This window comes from Lithobates pipiens, unplaced genomic scaffold (assembly GCF_037356315.1).
Source record: "Lithobates pipiens isolate NorthernLeopardFrog02 unplaced genomic scaffold, aLitPip1_a1.2 Scaffold_3, whole genome shotgun sequence".
In the NCBI taxonomy this organism is placed as follows: Eukaryota; Metazoa; Chordata; class Amphibia; order Anura; family Ranidae; genus Lithobates; species Lithobates pipiens.
This window is the reverse complement of record NW_027507790.1, coordinates 235,302,982-235,315,107: the sequence shown is the minus strand read 5'-3', so window position 1 is coordinate 235,315,107 and position 12,126 is coordinate 235,302,982. Positions and strand designations below refer to the sequence as shown.

Below are 12,126 nucleotides of genomic sequence, written 5' to 3'. Positions count from 1 at the left end.
GCCTGAACAGGGACCTTTATGGCAGGATTACCTGGTATATGAGCTTTACACTATATTGTCAAAAGTATTAGGACGCCTGTCTTTACACATGAACTTTAATGCCATCCAAGGCTTAGTCTGTAGGGTTCAATTTTGAGTTGGCGCACACTTTGCAGCTATAACAGCTTCAACTCTTCAAGGATGGCTGTCGGCAAGGTTAAGGAGTGTGCCTACGGGAATGTTTGACCATTCTTCCAGAAGTGCATTTGTGAAGTTAGGCACTGATGTTGGACAAGGAGGCCTGGCTCGCAGTCTCTGCTCAAATTCATCCCAAAGGTGTTCTATCGGGTTGAGGCCAGGACTCTGTGCAGACCAGTCAAGTTCCTCCACCCCAAACGTGTTCATCCATGTCCATGGACCTTTCACTGTACGTGTAAAGGCAGGCATCCCAATACTTTTGGTAATATAGTGTATGTTAACGGGACAGCTCTAATCAATACACAAAAGTACAGTTTTTTTCAGAATGGCTACTTTCTACCTACGTGGTTGGGGCATGGCCCCATTGAGTTGGGTCACATTTGGTACAAGGGGATTCATTTTTGCTTCTGCAGCTTAGGTGAGAGTGGTTAGGAGGTGGTAAAAACACCAAACACCACTAAAGAAAATCCATGAATTCTTTCATTTGAAAAAGGTAATTACCTCCTGATTTGAAATGTAAAGTATGGGAACACATAACATGACTGCAGGCAATAACATACAGCAGATTTTTGCTTAATAAATGGTGCAATTATTCTAGAATGTCAAAAAGTTCCAAGCAGAGCCTATCGAATGAAGTGTCTCATTTATTAGTTTATCATATAAATACGCCACCATTACGTCTTGATTCTATTTTACTGATCTTCATTAACATGTATTAAAGTTAACGCCAAGAGAATCTTAACTATAGCACATCTGCATGACTTGATGCACATAAATAAATAAAAGACTCAATACCTACCAGTCAACCAATATTTTAACAGCCAGGTCTTCAAGGAAGCCATATCTTGCCAGTGAAACTGGACAGACTGTTTTGGCCCTAATGCTTTCTGCTGGTGGGGATGAATAACTAACAATCTAACAATCTAATTATAAGTAATAATCTTAATTTGGATTGATGATTACTGTAGCGGATGACATTTGGAATCAAATGTCACACGCATGTAAATTTAGTTTTTGGCCTCAGAACAGTAAAGATTCTGAGGGTTAATTGTGTAGGTAGGCCTTAACACCAGTCTGGTCAGGCTGTGTTTGGAAGTTCTGCCTGGTCATGTGAACGGTGAGGTGCACATGACAAGCCAGAACCTAGTCTGGTTGGATGTTTAGGTATCAGCCTTCTCTGAGCCAATCAGTGGGAGTGTCGGGGCCCACTGAGGAGTCTGGGAAGGGGTACTTAAACGGGTGTGGGTCACGTGATCGGGATTCCGGAGTTGTTCGAGAGACCCGTGTGGTCTGGTCTGGTTCCAGGACCGGGGTAGCCCCGTGAGGGGTCCCAGGCACGGGGTGTTCGACACCCTGCAGCATGTTCCTGTCAGTGGCCCCTGATAGACCTGTTTGATCTGGGGTAGGGATCCGTCCATTCTCGAGTCTCGGAACCTGATCTATATATATATATATATATATATATATCTATATATATATCTATATATATATATATATATATATATATATATATATATAGAACAATTTGTCATGTTCTGGCTCAGGAGTCTTCATACTTTTTAAACAAAGGACCAGTTAACTGTCCTTCAGGCTTTGTTGGGGGATCAGACTGTGGTCAATAGAAAGAGAAAATGCTATGACATCAGTTGTAGTAAACGGTGCCTCCTCATTGGTTTTAGTGGGAGGAATACTGCCCCATGATTGGTATTAGTGACAGGACTAGTGCCCTATCCTTGGTGTCAATCAGAGGAATCGTGGCCCATTGTTGGTATCAGTTGTAGGAATTGTGCCCCTTCATTGGTTTTAGTGGGAGGGATAGTGCTCCATTGTTGGTATCAGTGGGAGAAATGGTGCTCTATTGTTGGTATTTAAGGGAGGAATAGTGCTCCATCACTGGCGTCAGACAGAGTAATGCCTCAAGGCCGGATAAAGGCAAGCAAAGGGCCACATCTGGCCCGTGGGCTGCAGTTTGGAGACCACGGTTCTAGCTTATAGCTCCTACCGCACTCAGTCTCCTATGAGGAAGAGTGAGCGAGGACCCCGGTAAGTGTTTAGGGACAGCGAGGGCATTTATTTTTTATTTTTATTTTTAATCTTAATGCAGAGAATGTTAAAAATGTTAAGACTTTAGAACCAGTTTAAGCTGGCCATACAGTATTTGATCAAAAAGGTTCCTCCATCCACGCTGGACAAATCCCCTTTGCTGGGCTATTTAAGAGTCACTGACATTGGCTGTCAAAATGCCCAAACAGCAGCTGCTTCAGCCAAGGTACAGCCACTTTGGCTGCCATTTTTTTCCCTGGCTCCTATGAGTTATCAATCGAAGGATGTTGGTGGAAGGAGGTTGACAGGGCCATCCACTAAGCGAATTACATTCAGTTCATCAGGAACCAGCCAAAATGCATACAGTGTATGGCTGGCTTTATCGATAAGCTTAGATGTTGCCCTGAAGTGTTGGAGCTTTGCCTATCAGAACAACCCAGAATTTATCCGTAAAAGGATAATATAGGAGGTAGTTACAGATACAGTATGCGCAATTCTAAGTGCCTGTATTTCATTTCAGCTTCCCCTTATTGACAGAGTCTCTTTAAATTACAAAGTTGCTTTTATTGCAATAAAATATATAAACTGTTTAACAAAAGTGAATTTTTCCATTAGGACCCATATTTAAGAAGAAAAAAAGGTAACCATTAAAAGTAACAACCAGGATATTGAAACCACACCATAAAATAGACTGCGTTGAAAGACTTAATCGTGTCTTCCTCTGCAGTTTATCTTGCGGCTTGCTGCTTTTATTGTGGCTGCTTAAAAAAGCCACAGAAAATGAGAAGCTTCTGGGAAGATACACAGAACATACCAAAAAGACTCCAGTGCCTGAAAATACCCTGACAGTAATGCAAATGTCATGAAGTTACAGGCCTGATCAGGCTTTTCAAAATGGATATATACAATCCTAAATCTACAGAAGTTGGCGCACTGTGTAATATCTACATAAAAACAGAATGCAATGATGTGCAAATATCCCATAAACCCATATTTTATTCACAATAGAAAATAGAACACATCAAATGTTTAAAACTGAGAAAATTACTATTTTGAGAAAAAAAGAATGTCATTTTGAAATTGATGGCAGCAACACATCTCAAAAAAGTTGGGATATAGCAACAAAAAACTGGTCAAGTTGTACTAACAAGGAAGGGCTGGAAGAACATTTTGCAACTAATTAGGTTAATTGGCAACAGGTCAGTAACATAATTGGGCAAAAAAAGAGCATCTTATAGAGTCAGCATGTTTCAGAAGTATAGATGGGCAGAGGTTCACCAATCTGTGAAAAGCTGCATCTAAAAATTGTCGAACAAAAGAATGCTCCTCAACGCAAAATTGCAAAAACTTTAAAAACCATCATCATCCTCTACAATACATAATATCAACAAAAGATTCTGAGAATTTGGAGAAATCTCTGTGTGGAAGGGACAAGGTGGAAACGCAACATTGGATGCCTGTGATCTTCGGACTCTCAGATGGCCCTCCATTTAAAACAGGCATGATTCTGGACATCACTGCATGGGCTCAGGGATACCCCAGAAAATGATTGTCTGTAAAATGCGCCATCAAAAAATGCAAGATAAAGCTCTATCATTTGTTTTGGATTGAAAAAGGAGCCATTAAAAACTTTTTTTCATTTTATAAATAACTTGCAAAAATGTAGACATACTTGGGAGGGTCTATCAGGAAACAGACAATGATATCCACTCTGCATTATAAATGACCCACTTAGTGGACCAAAGACAATGTACTGGGTGGTGGCAAAACAAGACTAAGTCAAACGCAGGCTATCGCTAAAGCTGGCCATACATGAGCGAATTGTGTCTGGTTTCTGTTTTGCTCAGGTTGACCTAGTTCAGAGGGGCACATATCTTCTGGCTTGAGGCTGCTGCATGCAGGACACAGGCATTAGAACACTGTGAATGCACCTACCCTGGACAAAATACAGTGAGCTCTTGGAACATCCATCAGGTGTGAACATGGTCAATGTTAGCGAGTCCCAGCTACTTACATTCCTATATATGATATACCCGGTTATGCTCTCTATATAAAAATTGGCCCTAGTATGATACTCTAGTGCTGGGGTAGGCCACCTTAAAGAGGTGGAGACCTACCTGAACACCATGGGAGAAGTCAAAGCTCTCCGGGCACAGTGTCGCCTCCTCACACCTGATTTAAACTTCTAATTGTCATACTAATGTGTCACAATTGCCCAGCAATTATGGGTTTAAGTCAGGTGGCAAGGAGGCAAAATATTACTTCCTCATCCCCTGTCAAACACACGGATCACTTTTCAGAGGAGCAGCAGTGCACTTGTTAACGAGCCCTTAGTTGAGGCAGCGGTACCCGTAAAAGCTCATTCACACAATGTTGGGGGCTGATAAAATCCTGTGGTGGAGTCGCAGATTTACTGCCCACAATCCCTACCGCCTCTAGCTGCTGAGGCAGCAGCCAAAGGTGTACACATGCAGCAGCAGAAATGAAACCCCCTGTTGCTTTTGATGGGTGCTACCACTTTCCAATCGCAACCCATTCAAGCCACTCTGCAAGTGTCCCGCAACTGCATGCTCCTACAGGGTCCAAGCAGGTAGTGAGAAAGCAACACAACGCGCCTGCTTTAGCCCCTTGTTTGCTGTACTGCACAAGGTTGCAGAGCACTTGCAGAGTGGCCTCATTCACTTGAATGAGTCATGCTTGGCAGGTGCTACACCCACCAACCATGGTAGGTTGAAGAACTTCTGCTGTGGCTGTGACATGTGCTCCCCTGATCACTGCAGCTAAAGGGGGTGCAGTTGGAGTGGGGGTGGTAAAAACAGGTCTTAATTATGGGATTTTTGTTCAGATTCCCCTATGAGGCTGCTTTCTCATTGATGTCCTTGGTTAGCTGCACTTTGCCATAGACTTTGATTATATTCTGCAGGTGTGGTGCACTTTCTGAATGGGCACCAAAACTCTTGCATTAAGAAAGTGCACCAAACCCCCAGGATATAAACAGAAGTCTATGTCCTTGTACACACGGTCGGACATTCTGACGGAAAATGTCAGATCGGACCGTGTTGTCGTATAATCCGACCGTTTGAGGGCTTCATTGGACTTTTTCCGTCGGAATGTCCGACCAACAAAGTTTGAGAGCTGGATGTAAAAATTTTCCGACAACATGATCCAATCTGACTTTATCCGATCGCTTGTAGAGAATTCCGATCAGACAAAGTGCCACGCATGCTCAGATCAAATTCCTAGACCAAAGCTATTGGCTACTAGCCTGAACGTAGTCCCATCCTAACTAAATAATATCATCACGTTATGAACGATCGGATTTTCCGACAACTTTGTCCGACCGTGTGTATGCAACACCAGTTTTGGACAAAATCCGTCGGGCAAAATCCGACGGATTTTGTTGTCGGAATGTCCGACAGTATGTACAAGGGCTATGACTAAGCAAACTCACAGCAGGAAAGCTGCAGGTACACAGCACTGCACCCGTGGTGTGGGTAAACCGCAGCACATCTGTGTAAAAGCAGCCTTATAATATTATGCCCAATGTATTGCTTCACACTGATCTGAAGATCTCTTCTTTCCTGCTGCTAGCACCACTTTGGGCACTGCTTGCCAGGATAAAAGGTGGAGTGCAGCTGGTTTCACTCTGCTTGGGACAGGAGCCGGCACTACAGAGGAGGTTTGGTTGGTTGGTTTATGCGGCTCTTGCTCTCTACTACAACTACAATTTTACAAGTGGGCACTCCGTTTCATGCTCTAAAATGATGAGTCAGCAAGCCCAGAGCGCAATCTACTAGTCACCTATCTGCGATCTACTAGTAGATCATGATGTACAGGTGGCTGATCCCTGGGTTAACCCAAGCAAAACTGGTACTCATGATAAAACACAACTCTTTGCCCTGCATCTGTCCAAATCACCTAATCCTTACAGGCAGCCTTTCTCAAACTTTTTACCCCAGAGGAATCCTTAAATTCACGGGAAAGCGCTGCTAGAACCAATTAATCAGACGTAAATGGGAAAAAATTTAATTCTTACAGTGGAGGGCAGAATTGCACACTTTGACAGTTAAAAGGATCATTGGTGTTTTGCCACTGGCTGTGCCAAATAACATTGGCCCTGAAACTAGGCAAGCATCATTGGATGGGAAATCATTCAGTCCAGCTCAAGGAACCCCTAGCAACCTCTGAAGGAACCCTAGAGTTCCACAGAACCCAGGCTGAAAACGCCTGCGTGCAGGTCTCACATCAGCTCAAAAAACCCCTAGCAACCTCTGAAGGAACCCTAAAGAGTTCCACAGGACCTTGGATGAGAATGCCTGTGTGCTGGTCTCGCATCAGCTCAAGGAACCCCTAGCAACCTCTGAAGGAACCCTAGTGTGTTCCACAGAACCCTGGTTGAGAATCCCTGTGTGCGGGTCTCGCATCAGCTCAAGGAACCCCTAGCACCCTCTAAAGAAACCCTAGAGAGTGCCACAGAACTCCCACCCTGGTTGAGAAAAGCTGCTTACAGGTCTCACATGATCAGAGCAGCACACACAATAGCTTAGCCTGCAAAAATGCAATGTGAAGTGATTCCAGGTTATGAGCACAGACACCCGAATTTGGAAGACTAGCAGAGTCTACAGCACAACGTTCTATGAGAAGAAGCTGCAGCCACTCCCCAAAAGTTCAGTGGAAAAACAGCTGAATGAGACCACAACCGATTAATAAAACCATGATTAGGGTGAACAGAGGGGAGTTTATGGAACATCTTCTGATTTGGAGCCTGGAGTTATTAACATAACTTCTCCGATACTGAGAAAGTTGGTACAAAGACATATGTGTACCATTACCAAATTACAGCATTTCAAACATGATTGTGTAAAAAGACACTCATTCGTGATGATTGCGTATATTTAAGGAATGGATTTGCATCATACTCCTGATTACATAGAGGCAGTGAACAACTTTCTCGGGGTATAGGTCTTGCTCTCTCCATTAATAGGCACTTGCTTCTTATCGTATTAGATTGCCAGCAGTTGTTCCCTTTATAACATGGTGTACGAAAACAGTAATAAGGGAAATGCCAGCTAGAATTCCCCTTATTCAAGCTAGATTTTTTGTTATGAAGTTTATTCATATAGCAATTTTTTATTATATTCCATCTGTTGAGTTTTTAGTTATAATCAAAGTGGACCAAGCAATATTATATTATATTATATATATATATATATATATATATATATATACACACACACATACATATAATAATATATATATATATATATATATATATATATATATATATATATATATATATATTATTATTCAGGATTTATATAGCGCCAACAGTTTGCGCAGCACTTATATATATATATATATATATATATATATACACATACACACACACACAAAATCACTGAACTGGAGCTCAAGGATTGCTTTTCAATAATATTTTTTTTTTCCTAAAATATACCCATTAGATTGTAAGCTCCTAGAACCAGGGCCCTCCCAACCCTCTTGTAATGAATCGTATTGTAGTTGCGTACGGTCTCTCCTAAAATTGTAAAGTGTTGCACAAACTGCTGGTACTATATGAATCCTGTATAATAACTACTACTGTTGTAAATTGTGATGTTCGGAATTTATTCATACAGACTCGTAAAATTAGTGAAAGGGCCACTTTAATTTTCTTTAATTAGAGAGAAGCATTACAAGGATCCATATGTGCTGCATATATCATGCTGGCAGGAGGAGAGAGCAGAGAGATGAGCTCATCAGACAGCTCTTTCTCCTTTTAATCACAATCGCAAGGTGGGGTGGACGAGGAGGAGACCTGTAAGTGTTATTTAGTTTCAACATAAAATAATTCTGTCTTCTCCCTTGGCAAATGGACATTTTTTAATCTGTAAAATCGGATGATGAATTTGCATTTTTCATTATTTATTAATCCTGTATTTCCTGCTGGGCATTTTAGTCCCGTGGTGATAAACCTACATAACTGGGCTCTCTGTGATCCTTCCCTAAACCTAAGGAAAGAGCGTGCATGCCCGAGGTTGGCATGCTCAGAAACACATTGCTCTCCAGCCCCCTTCCCGGTGACGTCACTCCTGCAATACCATAGGAAATTCCAGCCGGCTTCTCTTCACATCCACTCCAGTGACAGCAGACCTTGGTGTGCTCTCTTGCCGATGGAACCTCCTGTGCCCCAGATACATTATTGGTGAGCCTATCTTTCATGTTTAAGATGTGAGTGGCCATTTTTTAGGTTTTATTAACTGCTTCAGATCCGCGCTATAGCCGAATGACAGCTACAGCGCAGATCTACTTTGCTGGGAGTACGTCAATAGACGTCCTCCCGTGCCCCCTGGAGGGCACGAGCGGCACGCTCTGTGACCACCGAGTCCCGACCCCTTACCACGTGATTAGCTGGGAGCCAATGACAGCTGATTATGTGATGTAAACAGAGCCAGTAAGATATTTTTTCTCCCCACAAGAAAGAAAAAAAAAAAGCCGATCACCAGCAGCTCTCCAAGGGACATCAGTCCCGATCAAGGAGAGCTGCCGCCAGCTCATCTGTACCCACTTGCCAGTGCCACCTACTAGTGCACAACAGTGCTGCCTACCAGCGTCACCTACCAGTGCCCACAGTGCCACCCATCAGTGTCACCAATCAAACAGTGGTGCCCATCAGTGTCACCTACCAGTGCCCATCAGTATCACCTACCAGTGCCACCTGTCAGTGCTATCAGTAACACCTATCCATGCATATCAGTGCCACCCATCAGGGCTCATCAGTGCCACCCATCAGGGCTCATCAGTGCCACCCATCAGGGCTCATCAGTGCCACCCATCAGGGCTCATCAGTGCCACCCATCAGGGCTCATCAGTGCCACCCATCAGGGCTCATCAGTGCCGCCTTATCTGTGTCCTTCAGTACCACCTTATCTGTGTCCTTCAGTACCGCCTTATCTGTGTCCTTCAGTACCGCCTTATCTGTGTCCTTCAGTACCGCCTTATCTGTGTCCTTCAGTACCGCCTTATCTGTGTCCTTCAGTACCGCCTTATCTGTGTCCTTCAGTACCGCCTTATCTGTGTCCTTCAGTACCGCCTTATCTGTGTCCTTCAGTACCGCCTTATCTGTGTCCTTCAGTACCGCCTTATCTGTGTCCTTCAGTACCGCCTTATCTGTGTCCTTCAGTACCGCCTTATCTGTGTCCTTCAGTACCGCCTTATCTGTGTCCTTCAGTACCGCCTTATCTGTGTCCTTCAGTACCGCCTTATCTGTGTCCTTCAGTACCGCCTTATCTGTGTCCTTCAGTACCGCCTTATCTGTGTCCTTCAGTACCGCCTTATCTGTGTCCTTCAGTACCGCCTTATCTGTCCCCATCAGTGCCTATCAGTGCAGCCTATCAGTGGCCACCAATGCCACCTCATCAGCGCATATCAATGAAGGAGAAAAATTACCAGTTTGCTAAATTTTATAACAAATTATGAAACATGATTTTTTTTTTTCCCATTTTTTTTTTGTTTGTTTAGCAAAAAATAAAAACCCCAGCTGTGATTAAATACCACCAAAAGAAAACTATTTGTGTGCAAAAAATGATAAAAATTGTGTTTGGTCACAGTGTTGTATGACCGCACAATTGTCATTCAAAGTGCGTCAGCGCCGAAAGCTGAAAATTGGTCTGGGCGGGGGGGGGGGGTTTAAGTGCCCAGTAAGCAAGAGGTTAAAGTATTTTACAGTCTACACTTCAAGGCGGTTTTCCCTTATTTTGTTTGTCCTTTGCCAGATGGCGCTGTGTTGTGTTGCAGAGCTCTGCAAATCTCATGGCTGGATGGACAGAAATACAAATCAGCAGAATAAATAGCTCTCACATATGTATGTCAATCGTGTGATAAGTTGTTTGCCTGGAGTTCAGCCTTATTAGGTTTGTGATTTAATGCGTCCATTTTTAGAACTTCAAAGTAGTGTTGCAGAACCTTACCTTTGGGTTTGGATGTCGGCTGATTATTAAGCTCACAGGTCCTGGTCCACACTCGCTTAAAATGGCGTACGCTTCGCTTAATGCGGCATGGCGGAGACTCACGGAGTCAGCTTCCAGGATCTGATCACCACGGCTACAAAATTAGAAAGAAATGACAAACAGATATGATTGTCTCTTACAAGGAACTCCAGCCAACAAAAAATAATAGAAAACACTCATACTCTGGACAGGTCAACTGATTCCATAAACCCGAGAGATACCCAAGTCTGCCAGAGTGTCAGGAGATACCTCAGATGCAATATACTGTAGGTAGTGGGTAAGTAGTGAAGCTACTGACACTAGCAAAAAAAAAAAAGCAAAAAAAAACTGTGGGGTATGGTTATAGAAAGGGCACCCGGGGGGGGCATGTCCTCCAAAGCTTGGCAGCATCCAATCACCTGAAGGTACAAAAGTATAACCCATGGCGTATGAATATGTTGCCTGTGTCCTGTACTGTGCAAGATAATGAAATTCACATGTTCATATTAGGTACTTTCAGATGGAGCTCTATGTTCCTTTTCTGATGTATACCTGTCTATTCCTAATTTTCCCTGTTTTTGTACAGAGCTCAATGGATAAAGTTAGGATTTACACACGCACAACTGAATGGCCAGCTTAACTCCCCCTTGCTATACGCTCTTGTTTATATGGAGCCATTTAAAATGTTGATCAAAGAGAGAGTCTGAAGGCAAACAGTTTGGGGTGTGCAATCAAGCCAAAAATGTTTTTCTTACTTGTGAACAGAGTGGTAAAGGGTTAGAACCCTCCACCAGGGTTATTACTGCTGTTTGCACCCCCTATTGTGGAGATTTACCCTCATTTCCTGTTTTGGTATTTGATGTAAAGTGGAACAGTTGACCTGAAATACCTTTTTAAAAGAAATGGAAAAGGAACACAAGGGGGTGCCAACTAAGTGCAGTATTAAAACAGAAATTAATTAACCTCTTGGCGCACTTTAAGAGGTTTGGGATAAAGTGGGGTGTGTGACCAGTGTGATTGGCTGTCACGGCAGTCGCATGGCCGCAAAGTTCTCATTCGCAAACAGCGATCTGGAACTTTTGGTTAGCCACAGGTAACTGTGGCGGGAGAGTGCAGGGCCTCAATTTGCCCCCGCCAATGCCCACCCCTGCTGAGAGGCCGCATATTTGCATGAGGCCAGCACCAAGGGGTTAAAAAGCCTATGAGCAACTTGCATGTAAAAAAGGTGAAAGGCAAGCATTGCTTTTCTCCCTTTACATGAGAGTTGCCCCATTGGCTTTTTAATAAATGTGTGCTATAATACTGCACTTAGTTGGCACCCCCTTTGTATTCCTTTTCCAGATTGACAGTTTGCTTCGCTCTATGGGGCTTCTTCCACTTTCTGCTATGAAAGCCAAGGACTATTATGGACTTTAATTCAAATGGACTTTTTTAACTTTGTGTCTTGGGGTAGTACACATCTTCTACAGTGCCATTTATATCTATTGCATATTCTCATCAAAAGAATTGCAGCCAGCATCACTTTTTTTTCTTTAAGCAGCAAAAAGCCGTCTCGCCACTGCGCATGCGCAAAGCATGTCAGCACGGTTAGACTGGTCCTGCAGTCTCCTGGGTAAGGATGGGCTCAGGGGTGTTTGCATGGTCCACGTGCAGAGCCCACCAGGAAGTCGGTGCAGTGCTGCGCTAATCACAGTCAGTGAGAGATTCCCCCGATGCGCAGCTGCAGAGATCGGGGCAATGTCTCACTGCCTGCGATTAGCGCAGCGCTGCGCCAACTTCCTGGCGGGCTCTGCACATGGACCATGCGAACACGCCAGAGCTCATCCCTACTCCTGGGACATGTGATGTGCCCCAAGAGGTGGTGGGCAGAACGGGTACCGGGCCAAGCTGATATAATTTTTGCTTAGTTGAGCAAGCGCCC

General features: G+C 43.6%; 1 protein-coding gene across 2 annotated transcripts in view; it reads right to left on the bottom strand.

Annotated features, from left to right (window-relative positions):
- PDZD2 (PDZ domain containing 2) overlaps positions 1 to 12,126 on the bottom strand; it is a 430,456-nt gene that overhangs the window by 85,158 nt on the left and 333,172 nt on the right. For both annotated transcript variants that reach the window (XM_077462905.1, XM_077462906.1), the window contains one exon: positions 10,188 to 10,320. In XM_077462905.1, coding sequence (XP_077319031.1) covers positions 10,188 to 10,320 — 133 coding nt within the window. The remainder of the gene's footprint in view (positions 1 to 10,187; positions 10,321 to 12,126) is intronic.